At 37.5% G+C, this 20336-nt stretch overlaps 1 protein-coding gene across 3 annotated transcripts in view; it reads left to right on the forward strand.

The window, feature by feature from the left end:
* Positions 1-20336, forward strand: part of ARAP2 (ArfGAP with RhoGAP domain, ankyrin repeat and PH domain 2) — a 206655-nt gene that overhangs the window by 77985 nt on the left and 108334 nt on the right. For all 3 annotated transcript variants that reach the window (XM_067036312.1, XM_067036311.1, XM_059065959.2), the window contains 6 exons: positions 6058-6173; positions 9008-9207; positions 12419-12504; positions 13511-13693; positions 16401-16575; positions 17056-17190. In XM_067036312.1, the coding sequence (XP_066892413.1) occupies positions 6058-6173; positions 9008-9207; positions 12419-12504; positions 13511-13693; positions 16401-16575; positions 17056-17190 (895 nt within the window). The remainder of the gene's footprint in view (positions 1-6057; positions 6174-9007; positions 9208-12418; positions 12505-13510; positions 13694-16400; positions 16576-17055; positions 17191-20336) is intronic.

Here is a 20336-nt window from a genome sequence, read left to right on the forward strand (position 1 = left end):
CAGTAGTTGTGGTGCACGGGCTTACTTGCTCCGCGGCATGTGGGGTCTTCCCGGGCCAGGGCTAGAACCTTGCATTGTCCCTTGCATTGGCAGGCAGATTCTTAACCACTGTGCCACCAGGGAAGCCTTTTCAGTTAATTTTTGTTGCATAGAAATTTTGTTTATATAAATAAATTGTGTGTTTTTTTCCAGTTCAAAGCTAATAGACTTTCTGTATTCTGAAAAATAATTATTTTATACATTTATTTATCTTGAAATGATGTGGGTGTAGTATATAAGCCAGTATTTTTAAAATTTTAGATAGGTAATGAAATATGAACATACCCTCAGGTATATATATGTAGTGTTATATATATGGTACTGCTACTTGAATGGAATTTTGGCAAATAGATATGAGGTGAATTTAAGATAATTGACTTTGGTTTCCATTTGTTATGTTGTCCAGACAGCCAGTCTCCCATCTTTTCCTGATGAGTTTTTGAATATCATGTTAATATTAGGGAATTCATTACAACCAGATGTCTTGCTTGGTGGGTTTGTGTATCCATTTAATGATAATTGTGGCATTGTGGTTTTAACTACATTCACTTGATTAAACATTCTCAAATCGGGGTATAGAAAGAGACTCATTCCCCCAACATAACATTCCCTCATGTCTGGCATGGGAATGAAACTAACAGAATTTAAATAGACCTCATAGGGCTCTGGCTTGTGTGGTACAGAAAGAAGCAGCAGGATGGAGGTGGTGGCCTGCTGTTTCTCTGGTTCTATATCTGGCCAAACTCTGCATCTGGTGTTCCCCTGGAAATCTGGTGCCAATGTCATACAATGCCACATCTGTTTTCCACAAATGTCTAAGCACCGAGTTCTTAAATTCCTGGCATGGAAACCTGGCATCTGGTGTTTCCAAAAATAGGTTTGAGATTTCAGCGAATTTGGGGTCAACAAACCCTTCTTTAATTTTTCTGTTTAGGAATCAAACTGTTGTTTTGCTCTTTCACTTTGTAGTTTTAAAAGGTAGTTTGAGCCAGGTTCTGTTGCTACGCATTTGTACAAATAACCCATTTCAGTGTTGTGGTAAATATTTGCCATTAATTCTAATCTGAATGTTTAATATGGAATCATTGGTGTGAATACTTTCAGTCACGGTAAATAAAATGGATATATTCTCATTGAAGACAAATTCTGTATTTAGAACCCTCAAATCAGGGACTGTCTGGATGTATCAGACCCCCAATGTGTATTTCTTTATTCAGTTTTTATAGCAATGCTATATAAGGTAGATAGTACTATCTTTTCATAAATGAGGAAATGGAGGTCTAGATGAATTAAGGACCTTGCCAGTAGTCATACAGCCAGTAAATGGATCAGCCAAGATTCTCCCCCAGTTCTGACACTTGGTGCCCACATCATCATAATCACCTTTGCAACATCAGACCTGCTCTGCCAAGTGTGGCCATTCATGCTCTTTGAGATCCTACATTGTATGACAGCAAATTAACTGTAAAATATAGTTTACTCCAGAATCTGTTTTTAGCTTTATGGTTTCTGTAACAATATATTTCTACCTGTTGAATTTCTATGCTATTGTTTTTTTTCAATGCAGTTTATAGGGTTTTAAAGGTTGAAGTTTGGCATGTTCCCGACTGGTGCCTATTTTTCAAAATGAGAATAGTGTTCACAATCAGATTGTAGTTAATCGGTAATTTAGTTTTAATTTTCTTGAAAGTTTAACACTCACATTCCATTACATTTTACAAAATTTATATATGCCTGCTAGTTATTTTTAAGCATGCATTTTCTTGTAATTAACTTTTTAAAAGGTAATATGTTCGGTTGCCTTCAAATTCAAGAGGTATAAAATAACAATAATAATAACAATTAGTTAACTGGGAGGAGATAGCATGTTTTACGCCAGGCATTCTAAGCATTTTTTATGTGTTAATCCTCACACACTGATGCAGTAGGTACTACTGTTAGCCCCATTTTGCAAACAAGTGAACTGAAGCAAGAGAGGTACGCTTGATCAAGCTGGTCTGGATTTTGTTGTTTGCCCAGTCAAGTGTCACCTCCTTTGGAAAAAATACGAACACAGGTCTCTCTTTTCTGGGTTGGTTTCAGTGCTTACCCTACAGCCATGGATTGTTGTTGTTGGTTTTTTTTTTTTTTTTGCACTTATTACAATTCTCTCTTATTCCCTCCTTAGACTATAAGCTTCCCCGAGGTGAGTACCCTGTCTTATGCTTTTGCGCACACCCACGACTTTTCACATTTCTGGCAGTTGCTAGGTACTTACTAAACACGTTTTGCCAGGACAAATTTTTTCATTTAAAAATGGCTGTATCTGCTCTGCCTTCTTCACAGAATTGTTAAGAAAATCAAATAAGAGTTCATAGCTGCTTGTAAGCTTCAGAGCACTACACTAACAGATATTAAATCAGTTATGGAGTGTATATGCTTAATGAAGACCAATGCTTTTAAAGCCTTTGGACATTAGCAGAAGGGTTGGAATCCAGGACAAATAGGTTCTTGACAATCCAAAGTGTCACTGTGTTCTGACCAGCCTATTTTTAACCACTAGTCTTAATAATTTCAAATGGTTTTTGTATAATCTGACTGCATGCTTTTTCTTCTGCTCTGTGGAAGGCAGAGAGAAATGTTTGTATCCTGATATTTAACTGCTGTAGACTCATACTGTCTAGATTCTACAACTGGTTCTGCTGTCTAATTCAGTGTTTCTCATTATTTGCTATGTATGGGAATCATATGGTGGTAGTTTTGTTTTGCCTTTTTTAAACTGAAAATCCTTAGGCAAGCCCTCTGATTCATGGGATCAGAATCTCAGGGTGGGAGGAAGAGATCAACACAAGTAATTCTGATGAGCATCTAGGCATGAGATATGTTCTAAACATGTTCTATTTTTAATTTTTTTTTTTTTTTTTGCGGTACGCGGGCCTCTCACCGTTGTGGCCTCTCCCGCTGTGGAGCACAGTCTCCGGACGCGCAGGCCCAGCGGCCATGGCTCACGGGCCCAGCCGCTCCGTGGCACGTGGGATCTTCCCGGACCGGGGCACGAGCCCAGGTCCCCTGCACGGGCAGGTGGACTCTCAACCACTGCGTCACCAGGGAAGCCCTAAACATGTTCTAAAGACTGTGTGAAAAGATGGCTTAATGTCACCACAAATATTTTTAGTCTCATATTTAATAGCTTTCAAGAGCACTGACATTTATTTCGTTACTCTGCTGTACATTTTACAGTCCATTTGTGCCGATGAGTTCAGTGGATACTCTAATACTCAAAACCATATGGCCATGGCAAGCAGCTGATAAATGGGTTACAGTTTCTTTCCAGGCTAAAAAATCATCTTTGCCTTGCTTGGGAGAAATCTGGGGCCTTGAGCCAACCCTCACTTGTTTTATTTTTAACAGAAGTCACAGCTTTATATGTAGATACTTCACGACTTGCTTGTCGAAATGAGGCACCATCTCTTCAGGCTGGAGCCTTGATGAGGCTCATCAGTTTCCACCCAAGGTTGTCAGTCTTACCATCTGCTAGTCTGATGGTTTGAGTCTGTATCTCCGCCCTTAGTAACACACAGTACCTGCAGGCCAGGCCCCCATCAGAGAATAATAAGTGGGGGTAGTCTGATAGCCAGGTCTTGTCAAAAGCTGCATCACAGAGAATTGTTTGAAGAAGATGTAGCCTGACTGTTTTATTCTAGAGGTACTCCCATATCAAGCTGAGCCATCAGAAAGCAGTTTCTAAAATATCTTACCTGGCTACCCCTACTTTATTTTCTCTTATATAAAAGAGAGTTTGAATTTCTAATCACATGCCCTGGGAGTTTCTCCAATGGTTACATTATCCAGCAGGAACATTGGTATAGATAACTGAGAATCTGTTTTCTTTAATTTGATAATTATAAGTTGAACTCTATACCAATATGCTAAAACTTATTAAAATGGGGCTGATTGGAAAAGTTTGATTCCCCTCTCCATATAGTACTGTTTTTTGTTAGATGGGCTTATGATACACAGTGGAAGTATATCACCTTCTAAGTATTTCATAACACCTAGCATGTCTCTGCATCTTTTATATTCCTGACTCAATTTCTGGCCTGTTTCTCCCAACAAAATTAACCATTGTTCTTTCATCAAAAAAAAATCATACTCAATTTACAAATGGGTCATTTCTTCATTCTAACCAAAAACTTGTACATTTAAAAAAATATGAAGTGAAACTTTTCTGCAGTTTGTGAATGGAAACCCTCTACGAATGGTTGAAATTTGTTATAATGTTGTTTTGTTCCACTTATTTTATCAATCAGGAATGTATTAGTGCCAGATGACAAAAACCTGAAGGATAGTTTATTTAAATCGACAGGGATTTGTTTTAACAAATCTCTTGCTAATGCCATCAGAGAACAAGATTCTTCCTATTTTTTTTTCCTCACTCTGGCATCCTTACAGTATAAGAATTTGTCCTCGGGCTTTTCATCTCAAGGATGCTTACATTCTAAAATGGCTTTGTGCTTCTAGATGTTGTTTCCTGAGAAGATGGAAAGGCAAGGAATGAAAGTCTTTTCTTCGAAGATTTGTCTCTCCACCCCCCTCCTCTTGCCCCCCAGGCCAGGAATTATTTATATTTTATTGACCATAAGTATGACATATGTTCACTCCTAGCTGCAAGGGAGATAGGAAAACAGTACTTTTGCTTTTAGCTTGTACAACAGGAGAGACAAAGACCTGTGAATTGTTTCTTTCACGGTCTCTGCCAGAAGTGTCCTTGCTGAAAGTGGACCAATATTTTTTTGCAGTCTTCTTCAGTATGGCTACTTTTTCCTAGTCATAATTTAATTTAGGGATTCAGAGCACATTTAATCTGAACCTGTTCGCATATATAATTCATTTTTCGAGGTGCAGATTAATTATATTTATAAGGTGTGAGATGGTTTGATAAATCAAATTCCAGAACGCTTATGGCTAGATAATATATTGCAAACTTTAATGCTTTTAGGAGGCAGACTTTGTAGCCTTTTGAACAGTTTCTAATTTTGGTAGATCAAGCTGAACATAGTGGCTGTAGGTACTGAATCAATGGCAGTTTTCATACGAAAATAGCATTAGAGGAGCTTTTAAAGAATCTAATTGAAGGAAGAAGAAAGTAATGAAATATTGGAAATGAGATAAAATTGTAATATAAGTAATGCTCTTGGTTGAGAGCAAATGAGGAAAATAATGTGACAGAGCAGAGGTAACAACATACAGCAGAACAAAGACTGAACAGTCAGACGGCTTGAGTTTCAGTCCCTTTCTACCATGTACAGCCAGCCGCACTTTCCACATCACTTTACCTTTTTTGAGCCTCGGTTTTCCCTTCTTTTCATCTAAATAGTAATTATACCAACCTCACAGTGTCATCTGGCTCCCCCAACTGGAAAATGGCTGGGAACATGGTAAGGGTTAGTTCACTGTTAGTTCACTTTACTAAATGGCTAAAGGTGAAAAAGTGCCTAACTGTTAACAGGAAGGCATATGTAGTTCAAGATCCATGTCGTAGTCAACTTATGTTTCATGTGAAAAGACCCTTGCTTTATTAATAGCCTGTCAAGCTTCAAATGCTATCATGTTACCATGTATTAAAAGTGACAGGGCTTCCCTGGTGGCGCAGTGGTTGAGAATCCGCCTGCCGATGCAGGGGACACGGGTTCGTGCCCCGGTCCGGGAAGATCCCACATGCCGCGGAGCGGCTGGGCCCGTGAGCCATGGCTGCTGAGCCTGCGCGTCCGGAGCCTGTGCTCCGCAACGGGAGAGGCCACAACAGTGAGAGGCCCGCATAGCACAAAAAAACCCCCAAAAAACAAAAACAAAAACAAACAAAAAAAAAAAGTGACTACCTAAAATAAAACCATTCTCAATCCATTTTTAATGAAATAATTCCATCTTTATATGTTGTAGTAAAATTTGATGAGATTTATTAAATTTTAGAGAATACAAATGTACTTTCAAAATCCATATTTTTGTTTCTTTATAATTTTTTGTTTTTCTCCAAACTAGGATTTTAAGAGTGGACTTGGTATTACCATAATTCCTATGAATGTAGCAAATGTAAAGCAAGTGGACCGAACTGTGAAACAGTCTTTTGAAATAATCACTCCCTATAGGAGTTTTAGGTAAGTTATATTTAAACGTGTTTTGTTTGTACTACTACAGGAAAGCTCGAGTGATCCCCTTTTAGATTGCCAGTGGTGATTTTACTTCTTATAGGACACTTAATAGAATTATGTTCTTACTTTTTCATATTGTGTAATTTATTAGCCAGTATATAAAAATGTGCCAATAGGCACATGAAAAGATGCTCAATATCACTGATTATTAGAGGTACACAAATCAAAACTACAGTGAGGTATCACCTCACACCAGTCAGAATGGTCATCATTAAAGAGTCTACAAATAATAAATGCTGGAGAGGGTGTGGAGAAAAGGGAACCCTCCTGCACTGTTGTGGGAATGTAAATTGGTGCAGCAACTATGGAAAAGAGCATGGAGTTTCCTTAAAAAACTAAAAATAGAGTTACCACATGATCCTACAATCTCACTCCTGGGCATATATCTGGAGAAAACTCTTAATTTGAAAAGATACATGCACCCCAGTGTTCACTGCAATACTATTTACAATAGCCAAGACATGGAAGCAACCTAAATGTCCATGGACAGATGAATGGGTAAAGAAGATGTGGTATATAAATATACAATGGAATATTACTCAGCCATAAAAATAATGAAATCTTGCCATTTGCAGCAACATAGATGGACCTAGAGATTATCATACTAAGTGAAGACAAAGACAAATATCATATGATATTGCTTATATGTGGAATCTTAGAAAAATGATACAAATGAACTTATTTACAAAATAGAAACAGACTCACAGACATAGAAAACAGACTTATGGTTACCAAAGGGAATGGTGGGGAGGTAAATTAGGAATTTGGGATTAACATATACACACTACTATATAGAATGGATAAACAACAAGTACCTACTGTATAGCACAGGAAACTATATTCAAGTACCTACTGTATAGCATAGGAAACTATATTCAATATTTTGTAATAACTTACAATGGAAAAGAATATGAAAAAAATATATAGATATATATAAAACTGAATCACTCTGCTGTACACCTGAAACAAAGAAAAAAATTGTTTTTTTCATATCATGTAATTTATTATCCAGAGTATAATAACACCTTGCAAAAGTGATTTGAATAATCATACAACCTGAAAGATACTAATTTCATGAGATTTGTGTAGTTTCTTTTCATAATACCTCTTTTTCTTAGAAGGCTTGGTGATTTTTGATCCACAAATATGTGAAAAATTACTTTATTTTGAAGGTATAAAATAGAGATATTACATTGTCTTTAAGCTGTATGGTTATTTTGCCCTCTTTTAGCCTAACCAAATACAGTCTGTCCTTTAAGAACATTCCCTAATTACAATTGCTCCATGATTTCCTAAAAGGAACCTCAGCTCAAAATGTTGCTGAATTTAATGGATCTCATAGCACGTATGATCAAATATCTTAGCATTTTGATACATGTCTTGTATTATTGCACTCTGGTAATTGCTTTATTATGACAATGAAACAGAAAACTTAATGTGTGTTCTTAATATGTGTTAATAATCTGTAATGACTCTCTGGGTGCACCACTCTCCCAGCACCTCGATGTGTTCATCACCCTGAAAGCTCTTCGAACCCTGTTGTTTGGGGGATTTTATGGAGGTTTCATTTCATAGGCAAGATTGATGACATCCTGGGCCATTGGTGATTAACTCCACCAGCCTCTCTCTCCTTCCCAGAGGTCACGGGGTAGGGCTGGTTGAAAGTTCCAAGTCTCTAGTCACATCTTGGTCTTCTGCTGACCAGCTCCCATCCTGAAGCTGTCTAGCCTTCAGCCACAAGCTATCTCATTAGCGTATAAAGGACTTTTATCATTCAGGGTATTCCAAGGGTTTGGGGAACTATATACCAGGAACCAGGGACTAAGACCAAATATCTATTTTCCATTGTACCATATGGGCTCTGACCAATCTCTATAGAGAAGCAGAAACCACTAAGGAATTTATAAATATTATAGTGATGATGGAACCATGAAGTGATTCAAAAAATATAATCCATGTAGGCCACTCAATTTCTTTATAGATTATGTAGAAAATGTTAATCCTCTGTTGTTTTCATTGTATCTCAAAGAATTTTCTTCTTCAGAACAGAAAATTTCAGTGGAAAGCATCATTTTGTGGGTCATTGACTGAATTTGGAGCACTGTATGTAGCACATTTTCTGGCACATTATAAGTACTCAGTAAATATTTCTTGAAAGAGTGAACTGATGTTTTAATGTTTTATTCCTTCACTCAGGCACCCAATAAACACTAAGAATTACATGGCTAAAAATGAGTTAGAATTCTGTTAGAATAGTAATCACTTAAAACTTTTTTGATTTCTCAGTTTCTTAAAGCCATCTGGACATTCTTCTATTTTAAAAACAAGAATCTATTTTTAAGACAAAAAATCAAAATTTCTTGTGGGTGTTTTTGATAACTTAGTTTCAGACTATGGCATATTTTCTTGGCAAAATAAGCCAATAGTCCTGAAACTCTGCCAGTCTCTTATTGATTATTATGTAACCACTGCTTAGGAAGCATGACTTCTCTTTTAAGCTTTTGACCTAACAAGGTGATTTTTATATCCTGGTCAGACAAATGTGTATGTTAATTTTGGTTCAAGATAGGTAAACAAAGTCATAAGCAATGTGGAAAGTTAAAGGAAAAAAATAGATTTCTGAATGAGATGATTTTTAACAGAAAAGACTCCAACTGCCTGGAAGGCATATTTTTCAGCAGCTGTTTAATTTATGAGTGAAATGAATATGCAAACTGAACATACTGCTTAATTGGCTTTTACAAGGGAGATCGATAATGCAGAAACGTTCATTGTTTCAGCTTTACAGCCGAGTCTGAAAAAGAGAAACAGGAGTGGATTGAAGCTGTGCAGCAATCGATAGCAGAAACTCTCTCTGATTATGAAGTAGCTGAGAAGATTTGGTTCAATGAGTCCAACAGGAGCTGTGCAGATTGTAAAGCCCCAAATCCTGACTGGGCATCCATCAATCTCTGTGTTGTCATCTGTAAGAAGTGTGCAGGTAATTAGTGATAAGTTATGTTCATCACTGTTTGGTGGCAGATTGGCACTGAATGCTCTTTAGTGTCATATATACTGTGTCCCAGCTAATGGCTATGAAAAATAAAAACAGAAAACTATTACATTTAAATCAAATTTAGAAATATTGTTCTAAACTTCTCTTATGCATGACTTAGATATAAAAATTGATTTTTAAGCATGTAATCATTTTTTTGTTCCTACTGGCCCATGTATGGATTTTAAAAAGACAATGCTGAAATTTCTAGGTTTTGGATGAATGTGTTTCAGAATGCACCCTGAACACGCTTGCTCTTCGTATGATTTGTCCCTTTTTCCTCAGTCATATTTTGTAAGATCTATTTTTCATATCAATCTGCTCTGTACTCTAATCTTGGTTCACCAGATCTGGTATCTCTTACAATGAAAATTTTTATATAGAAGCATTTTCCAGGTGTATTGAAGTTTATGAAAGTAACCAGTACTGTGACTGATTTTCTTCTTGTGAACTTATACCTTACAAACTACTTGACAGCTCCTTGTATTTGGGAGGTAAGACAGCTGTCCAACTGAGTAGAGGGAATGGACCCTAGCTTAGGTATGCGACTGTGGAGGTCTTGGAAAAAGTTAGCTACAACCTCAACTTTCCTTCGGCTTTTCAGCTCTACCAGGTACTGTGCTGGTCCTGGGAATTAAAATGATCTGTAAGACAAGACATGACATTTCCTGCACAAATATATAAACAGTAATTGCAATAGAGTGTGATAAGGGCAGGAATAGAGTTGAGCACAGGTTTCACTGAGAGAATGCAGAGAAAGAGCACCTCAGAGCAAAGACAGGACAGCTGCTTCAAGCCCTTCAGACTTTTCTAGAGCTCTGTGCTGCCACATTTCTCATCACACTGAGGTAGATGTCCTCATGAGCTAATCACCTACATCAATAGCAACAATAAAAAGCATCAGTTAATCCTCTTTGACTTTGTATTTTTTCCTAACCTCTTCTCCTCTCCAGTCTCATTGGAAGAGGTAGCGTTTGTGTTGTTTAAGGCTGCTCTGTCTACATATGTTCCCTTCCTTTCCTCTCTTCTCAGGATCCTCACCCTGTCACTTATTCACTCTCTGTGTAAATACAGTTGGTCCTCCATATTCACGGTTCTACATCAAACAAGTGTGGATCAAAAATATTTGAAAAAAAAATTTATAGGAAGTTGAAAAAAGCAAAATTTGAATTTGTGTGTACCAGCAACTATTACATAACATTTTATTGTATTAGGTATTAAAAGTAATCTAGACATGAATTAAAGTATACGAGGATGTGTGTGGGTTATATGAGATACTATGGCCATTTTATACAAGGGATTTGAGCATCCTCGGATTTTGGTATCTGTGGGTGGTCCTGATACCAATCCGAGATACCGAGGGACAACTGTATTCAACTATGGTTTATTTGGTTCAGCATATAAACTTGCATAATTCTGTTAACACCAGCTTTCTGAAAACTTACTGTTCTCTTATGTCTCATTCTCTGTTCCTTTTTCCTTTCATAGACAAGATACTTTCAAGCATAGTGGTCTGCACAGGTTTTCCTCATTTCTTTAACTTCCTAGTGTATCATTAGCATCCTGTAATCAGTCTTCGTTTCTCTCACCTCCAGTAAAAATATTTTCACCACATTTACCAGTGTATTTTACCTCTCAGTTTCTGTGTGGTCAGTTCCTATCTTCACCTGCCTTCTCTGCAGTATTTGACACTCTTGACCAATCTGTCTCCCAGTGACTTTCCATCCTCCCACAACTTCCAACACACCACTTTCTCTTAATGTGCTCTTATTACTCTGGTCATCCTTTTCCAGGTTACTTTTCCTTTGCCTGCTCCTAAAATATGTGTGTTCCCTTGGATTATATCCTAAGCTCTCTTTCACTCTGATGTTCCTGAGTGAGGTTGTCATTTGAATTCAATACGCATTTTTAAGCACGGGATTCTCACTCTGTTGGAAACTCTACTCTTATAGCTCCTGCTAGATTCTCAACTTGGATTTGCCCAAGATACCTCAAAATTAACATGATAAAATGGAGCTCTCATTGCTGCCCAGCTCATTACATTAAACTGTATATTCTCCTATATTCCAAATCTTGGTCAGAAGCAATACTATCTACCCTACACTGAAGCCTAAACCTTGAGAGACCCTCTTGACCCTTCCTCTTTCCTTAAAGCCCACCAGGTCCCATTAGTTTTATCTTCTGAATATCTCTAAATCTGTTCTCCACATTGTTTCTTTTCCTGCTGCCTCAACTCAGATTCTTTCCTAGGCTACTCCAGCATCCCTTCTTCCTGCATGCTTTTGAGCTTGACTCCTTTTCATATTGCCTTTCTGTAGTCTCCATAAGTGCAAACCTATGCAGATTCTTGCCATGGGAATTCTAGGGCTTTGTGCTCTGAGTAATTTCCTTCTCAAAGAATGGAGGAAAGGAACCTATGTAATGTAGAGAGAGGAATGAGAGGAATGAGCTTTCTCATGCGCATTAGGCAAAAGGTCCTTAAGATCAAGGATGATGTCTTATATACCTTTTTTCTATCTCAGCTTAGAAAGAGTCTGACATATGCCTGAATGCCCAGTAATGGCTGAATGATGATTTATACAGCAGAATTAAATTGATTATGATAGAATGCTGGGTATTCTCTTCCAGACATAATAGTAGAATAAAGAATCGACTTTAGATTTTTAAGTAGGCATTTATTACATTGGTAACTAGTTTTTTTTAAGAGTAAAGGGATGATATCTGTATTCACTCACATATGTATAATTTACACAGACCCATTATAAAATGTTTTCAGTGACCTACAATTTCTAGTTAATTACCGAACAATGAAAAAAAAAATATATATATACGTATATACACATACATACATGCACACATACATGCATACGCACGCACACATATACATACATGTACATGTATACACACTTTTTTTAAGTGTAATTTTATACCAGTACAGGGTGGTGATGGTGATTTCTGTTATCTTCAGTGTGGTTGGTTATGATTTTTGTATGATTACCCCCACTACTGTAGGGTGGAAAGTAGGTATTGGTTTGTTTTAAGTTCAAAAGATATATTAATCCACATACCTATACACGTATATATACACTTTTCTTTTTAAAGGTAAACTATGTTTACATAGAAATTCAAATAGAAATCAATTGTTTTTTGACTTCAGGTCAACATAGATCTTTAGGACCAAAAGATTCCAAGGTTAGAAGTCTGAAAATGGATGCCAGCATTTGGAGCAATGAACTCATTGAGGTGAGTCTGACTTGACTGTGGTGGTGGTCAGCAGAGGTCCAGGAGGAGGTGTGCATTGGGGTGGTGTGGTTACTTTAAGAGCTCTCTGATCAAGTTCTCACCACATTATAAAAATGGCTTATAGCCTGTTTGACAGTAGTAACTTTCTACTTTAACTTTCCAAATGCTTCCTAAATGAGACAGTTATTTTAAAAATAAAAAATACAAGGAGCTTTAATAGTAATAACTACTCTTAAAGGCTTGGCAGCTTCTTTTTAAGCCAGAATTGACTTTCTTTCTTTTTAACCCAGCATGGAGAAAATATCAGAAAAGTGAATGAAAACATTTGGCAAAATCGACTATTCTTTATCTTGGCCATGCTTTGTCACTAACTGAGATCACGTCTAACTTGCTGTCTCCTGTATCCATTCTCTGCTCAGGTGTCTGTACCACTGTCAATCACGTTAGCCCACCTACTCAGCCATTTTAAATGAATCTGTCTCAATGTGAGCTACCTTCAAAAAGTAATATATATACTACCAAACGTAAAATAGATAGCTAGTGGGAAGCAGCCGCATAGCACAGGGAGATCAGCTCAGTACTTTGTGACCACCGAGAGGGGTGGGATAGGGAGGGTGGGAGGGAGACGCAAGAGGGAGGAGATTTGGGGATATATGTATATGTATAGCTGATTCACTGTGTTATACAGCAGAAACTAACACACCATTGAAAAGCAATTATACTCCAATAAAGATGTTTAAAAAAAAAAGTAATAATGCTTTTGCTGCAATTTGTGTTGCTTGCAGTTTCATTTCTAGCTAATCTTTTACCACTATTACGAGCAGCTAGACTATTTAAAATAGAAATGGTATCTGCTTTCACACTCCATCTTCTGGAAAAAGTTGGGTCTTGTATTTTGCATATTTTATACCAAGCTATGCTTTAATTTGTCATGTGAGTCAGTTTTCTGCAGATTCAAATACATTTTGTGAATTGATATGTTTTATAATTTTTTTTGATAATTCAGCTTTTTATTGTCATTGGAAACAAAAGAGCTAATGACTTTTGGGCTGGTAGTCTTCAAAAAGATGAAGAATTACACGTGGACTCTCCAGTAGAAAAGAGAAAAAACTTTATCACTCAGAAATACAAAGAAGGAAGATTTAGAAAAACCCTTTGGGCATCTCTTACCAAGGAAGAATTAAATAAGGTAACCAATGAAATGTAACAAAAGACATGGATGTTAAGGTCTTTTTAAATATATGCCAAGCGTTTTGAAAAAATGTTAAAAAATTTTTTTGCTATTGCAAAAAATTATTGTTTAATTTTATTTCATTTTGTGAGATTGTGCCATTGGCTTTTTTCCCTTCATTTCACTTGAGGATTCGTTATCAATAGCAAATAAACTTCTGTCCCTAACTGAAGTTTCTATCTGACATAGGCCCACACCATTTAAAACTTCGACAACTTTCCCCATTTTAGGGACAGGATACTGAACAGGATACTTCAGCCGGTACCTTGTTGACTTGGTATCACCAAAATTAACTTCATTTACTCAATTAATTTATTTTTAAAAGCAGTAGTTTGTTTAGTGCCATTGATTTGAAGTGTCGTTTGCCTTTGGTTGAGTTATTCCAGGTCTTCTTGTGACCATTTTATGTTGCCCTTTTGCCAAAGAATTTGTTAAGCATCCTGCCCCCCTTTCCTTTATTGATTTTTGTGTTTGTTGCTTCTGCTTTTGGTGTCATATCCAAAAAGTCATTTCCAATACTGATGTCAAAGAGCTTACCACTTATGTTTTCTTCTAGAAGTTTTATGGTATCAGGTCTTATGTTTAAGTCTTTAATACATTTCAAATTAATTTTTGTGAGTGGTGTAAGGTAGGGGTCCAATTTCATTTTTTTTTTTTTTTGTTTTTCTCACGTAGTTACTCAGTTTCCCAACATCATTTGTTGAAGAGACTATCCTTTCTCCATTGAGTGTTCGTGGTGAATAGATATTTATTGCACACTCACTCATTGCTGAATTCATTTTTAGGTTCTGGGGATACAGTTTTAGTAAACAGTAGCTGTGATTCTTTTATTCATGAGAGTGATCTGCACGCAGGGGAGACTGACCATAAACAGCTGCATGCCAATAAATATACCATAGCAAATGCAGCATTCTGTGAAGGAAAAGAATAGGGTAATGAGAGAGAGAATAAGAGGAAATACATGGGATTAGATTATGAGAGCAGTCAGAGGCTATATCCCAGTGGAGGGATGTTAGCTATTTCACTTTCCAGTATCCTTATTTTTTTTTTTTTTTTTTTTGCTGTACGCGGGCCTCTCACCGCTGTGGCCTCTCCCGTTGCGGAGCACAGGCTCCAGACGCGCAGGCTCAGCGGCCATGGCTCACGGGCCCAGCTGCTCTGCGGCATGTGGGATCTTCCCGGACTGGGACACGAACCTGCGTCCCCTGCATCGGCAGGCGGACTCTCAACCACTGCGCCACCAGGGAAGCCCCCAGTATCCTTATTTTGCAGGTGCAGAAAAACTAAGACCTGGAGATGAGAAGGAATTGCCCAAAATCAGCTAGCAAATTAGTACAGTCAGATACAAGAATTTAGGCTTCTTAATTCGGATGTGAAGGAAATTGTAGAGGTTAGCTAGACCATGGTAGAAAAGATAAGTACTCTTTTAGTAGTAGACCCTCTAGGCTGGAGCTGTGAATGTGTCCTGGGACTTCTTGGTTGTACACTCTTCTCTGAGCTGCCCATTGGGATAATCAGCGAGTGATTGTCTTGAAGTTGCATTATAGAGAGCAAATTAACCAGTCATCTGTCCAGGTGCACCATGTCAGGAAGGAGGAATATGGTGAACCCAAGGCTAAGAAGTCAGACAGAATCAGGGTGCCAGATCAGAGTTCAGAAGCAAAGGGAAAGCCAGTAAAGTGAGGAAGCAAGAAGAGGGGATGGGAAAAGTTGTGAAGGAAGCTTATTATTTCAAAGGAAAAAAAAATCAAGTTCCAGGAGTTTTACTGTTTGTACAATGATGTTGTATATCATGTCAATCATGTCTTACTGTGTCTTGCTTGCTGTTCCTCCTCCCTACCTATACCCCCTTCCAAAAGGAAAGATCCTGAATTTGTACACATCTTTCAAATTCCCAAAGCATAACAGTAATTTAAAGATTCCTCACATCCTGATTGCTCTGGAAAATACAGACATACAGACATATATGCATACAACATTCATATGACATAACAAAACATTTAGTGGATACTTCATTACTACATTAGAAATATTTTGAATTTTCTGAGCATCAGCCATTTGTCATAGTATGTAAACATACAAAATATCTTCCATGGCAAATATGATGGATTTGAAGGTTTGGAACATCACAGGAACAAAACAATGAATTGAGATTTGGACATCTTCGGTTGAAATTTAAATTCACGCAAAGCAGGCCTTTTTTGTCTGTTGGTTAATTCAGGGCATAATGATTATTAGATTTATTTGTTAAAAAGGAATACAGGGGGCTTCCCTGGTGGCGCAGTGGTTAAGAATTAGCCTGCCAATGCAGGGGACACGGGTTCGAGCCCTGCACCTGGAAGATCCCACATGCCACGGAGCATCTTGAGCCCGCGTACTGCAACTAATGAAGCCCACACACCTAGAGGCCATGCTCCGCAACAAGAGAAGCCACCTCAATGTGAAGCCCGCACACCACAACGAAGAGTAGCCCCCGCTCGCCACAACTAGAGAAAGTCTGTGTGCAGCAACGAAGACCCAACACAGCCAAAAATAATAAATAAATATTTTTTTAAAAAAGGAATACAGACTTCCTCTCATAAATGAATTGGCAGACTTTCACACATTTTAATAGCTAAAATCATATTTTCTTCACTTAAAAATTGTATTTTCTTTTATTAACCAGGCTCTGTGTGCTGCTGTGGTAAAACCAGATGTTCTGGAAACAATGGCTTTGCTGTTCAGTGGAGCAGATGTCATGTGTGCAACAGGTGATCCTGAGCATAGCACCCCATATCTGCTGGCCAAGAAGGCAGGGCAGAATCTGCAAATGGAATTTCTCTACCATAACAAATTCTCAGGTTAGTCCCTATCCCTTCATTCACTAGCCTGATCTCTCCTTATATATCCCTAAGAGAACTGAAGCTCGAATCTGTTTGTTCCTCAAATCAGAAAAAAACATCAGAATGAAAAGAAAATGTAATTACCAAAAAGATGGATGATGCTTATTAAGACCCATATTTTATTTCATTTAAAGGGAAAGTTTAGGAAATAAATCGTTTATGTGTCTTTAATTTTATAAATGGGAGATTAAAATAGTTCATCCCACATAATAATTTTCACCAAAATTAAATCTGATTTTCATGCCTGAATAATAAATACAACTGAAGTGCTTACTTGCAAATTTTATGCAAAATAAAATAAATAACTCTGTATATTTATTCTGTGGTATATTTGAAGTAGTTTCTCTTCTACCTCAAAACTCACCTACGTATTTATAAGCAAAGGGAAAATTGTTTACATTTCAGATTTCAGATGTGTTATTTCTGTAACTTTTCTAGATTTCCCTCAACATGACATACATTCTGAAGGTGGATTAAGTCAAGAGTCCTCCCAGTCCGCGTTCCTCTGTGACTTTTTGTATCAGGCTCCTGCTGCAGCTTCTAAACTCTCTTCAGAAAAAAAACTGCTTGAAGGTATCTTTTCTTGCTCCTTTTAGATTTGTTATCTGGTAAAACTTTATTTCATTATCAAAACAATTAGGTTTAAATTTTTATTGTTTTTTTCCCTTAAGATGTTAGATTTGATCTTGCAGTAGAGAAATATTTTTTTGAGGTTTTATAAATGCTTCCAGGCACAGATATTTTTTCATGCACTGCAGCAAAGATTTACCACAGGTTTGGAATGCTGAGTGAATCCTCAGCAGAATTCAGTGACATCTACCTCAGGGCCAACAAATTCTGTTTCAGGATTTAAGGGTTATTCCAAAGAAATGTGAAACTTAGCCCCTTCCATTCAGGACAGCAACCGTAATTGGGGAGATAATGTAGATAAATGTCAACTTGTAGGAAGAACCGACAAGTTTTCAGTACATATTCTATCAGTATTCTATCAGCATATTCTATCAGTAGTTCAGTTTGTTCTGATGATAAATGTGTGTGTCTGTGTAAGTAAAAGAAAGCTTAAGCATGGTTTCAAAAAAATGATGTGAATTAATTTAACAACCTATTCTAGGTTTGTGGCATTAATCTTAGCAGAATCATAGTAGGTATTTATCCATCTATCCATTCAGCTCCTTGAATCAGGCATGTGCTGGGCATTAGGCATACAAAAATGAGTAAGACAGAGGCCTCATGTTCTTGCTATATACATTTGAACTAATTTTAGAAATGTTGGCATGAAAATATAATGATCTCTGTCTCACTGGAGCAAAGAGAATTTAAGAGAGATTAAGCTGTACAGGCCAGTTGATGATGGATATTCAGAGGCTTGGGAGCCTGGTTAGTAATTCCCTAGGTGGTAATATCCAGCTCTATTACTCGATCAAAGGAACAGTAGGATGAAAAACTCACTTTAGAATGTTAATCTTGATCCTCATGCATTTGAAGTGATTATTTCAGGGCTTCCCTGGTGGCGCAGTGGTTGAGAGTCCGCCTGCCGATGGAGGGGACGCGGGTTTGTGCCCCAGTCTGGGAAGATCCCACATGCCGCGGAGCGGCTGGGCCCGTGAGCCATGGCCGCTGGGCCTGCGCTTCCGGAGCCTGTGCTCCGCAACGGGAGAGGCCACAATAGTGAGAGGCCCGCGTACCGGAAAAAAAAAAAAAAGAAGTGATTATTTCAGTTAAAGGCTTTAGTTCCAAAAAAAATTGTAACCCTAAGCAGAATTGCACTGGGATTAAGTATACTTTATTAGATTTTCCTGTAAAGAGTACCTCTCCTTTAGTGAGCATGTACTACTATGTGTAAGGCATCGCTTTTTTATGTTCATTGTAATCCTCATAAAAGCTCTGCAAGATAGTTGATATTATGCTGATTTCACATGAACAGTGGAGGAACTCGACATGAAGCGGAGTTTTACATCTGATTTGTGTTATAATTGTTATTGGAAAACTTTGGCTTTGGTGAGTGTGATGGCTGGGTGACACTAGATGGCAGAGCATTTTTATTCTTGGAGTTTAGGATTTTTTTGGTTCTTTCAGCAAATGGTTTTTAATGTCTTCCTTTACTCAATCTAACCAATAATAAATAACGAATTTTACAGAGATTTTCTCATCTTCCATTGCTCCTTGTCTGTGTTTAACCCTTAAGTAGTCAAAAGTTGAGTGATCAGGAGGGAAAAAGTATCAGAACAATCTGTGAATTGATGATAGTAATTATTAAAATAATTGAATAACAAGGCAATTAATGTACTTAATAAGTTAATAAGAGTACAAGCTTTCTGGAATGTTTCTTCTAAATTGTAGGATATCTTAGATCCACCCCACTTACTTGCTGATATCTGCCCTAGCTTCCCTCCAAACCATTCCCCAAAACAGGCTCAGTGATTGTTGAAAATGTAAATCAGATCATGTATTTCCATCATTCAAATACATTTAATGGCTTCCCATTACAGAGTATAACTCTCTTCCTTATTAAGACCTTAAAGACCTTCTCATGCCTTCCCCCTTTCATCTCACATCCTTCCTTCCTGTTCTGCATGCCTGGCCACACTCATTTCCTGTCTGTTCCTGCAACATGCCATGTTCTTTTCTGCCTCCTCTGGACCTTTGTGATTGCTGTTCACTCTGCAAGGAGCGCACTTCCCCCAGCCTGACTGCTTCTCATCTCTCGGGGGATCAATTCAGTGCTACCTGGTTGGAGAGACCTCTTTGGCAGCCCACTAAAGAGTGCACCCACTGTCAGCTCTTCTCTTTCATAGTGTGCTGCTTATTTCTATCATAGCAGTCATCGCATGAAAATGATCCCTCCTTCTTTGATTTGTTTCTCTCCCCCTCTGGAGTGAAAGCTCATTGAAGCATCAGCATTTTCTGGTTTATTCAGGATTATCAAATCCCTGGTGCCTAAAACAGTGTCCACACATACTAGTCATGTGATAAATATTTGTTGAATAAATAGGCATTTCTCTAATCACATTACTACCAGTGTAAAAGCACAGCTGACTTAATATAATTTTTATTGAAGTATAGTTTCTGTACAACATTGTATGTTACAGGTGTACCAAGTAGTGATTCACAATTTTTAAAGGTTATATTCCATTTATAGTTATTAGTTAATATTCTGAACAAAACACATTTTTTCAGAAAAAGCCTACTTAAAAATGAAGAAGAAAAAGTCGAACTACCAAGAAACATAGAGTTCTGGTGGGTTTTTTTGTTTTTCTGTTCTGTCAAGATTCTGCAGTGGTGGTACTCCTGTTGAGCACCAGCTTTATGGAAAAATTGAATTATTTGGAAAGATTTAGAGATTAAAGCGTGGTTGTCACCTTTGCCTCTGAAAGCATCTGGACTGCATAACTCCATCAGGGCTTGTCAGGATGGCCATAGAATAGACTGATTAAAAACAAACAAAAAAATCGGGGAAGAAAATGCATGCAAGTCCTTCAGAGAGTTATAGAGGCTTCAAATTGTCAGTTCAGGTTTTCAGGATTTGAAGTTCTTCTAGCCTCTGGTTATGAAGACTGATCTGTATTTTTCTTTTTGTTCCCATTTAGTGTTCATGAAAGAAAAGATTGATAGCTCTTGTTAACCCGAAGTGTAGAGCTGAATAATAGCATCCTGATTTAGTTTTCTGTTTTCTCCCCTCAACTGTATTATTTTCCCTTGGCATCTTACCTTGATTTGTT

The sequence above is a fragment of the Kogia breviceps genome, chromosome 6 (assembly GCF_026419965.1).
Source record: "Kogia breviceps isolate mKogBre1 chromosome 6, mKogBre1 haplotype 1, whole genome shotgun sequence".
Taxonomy (NCBI): Eukaryota; Metazoa; Chordata; class Mammalia; order Artiodactyla; family Physeteridae; genus Kogia; species Kogia breviceps.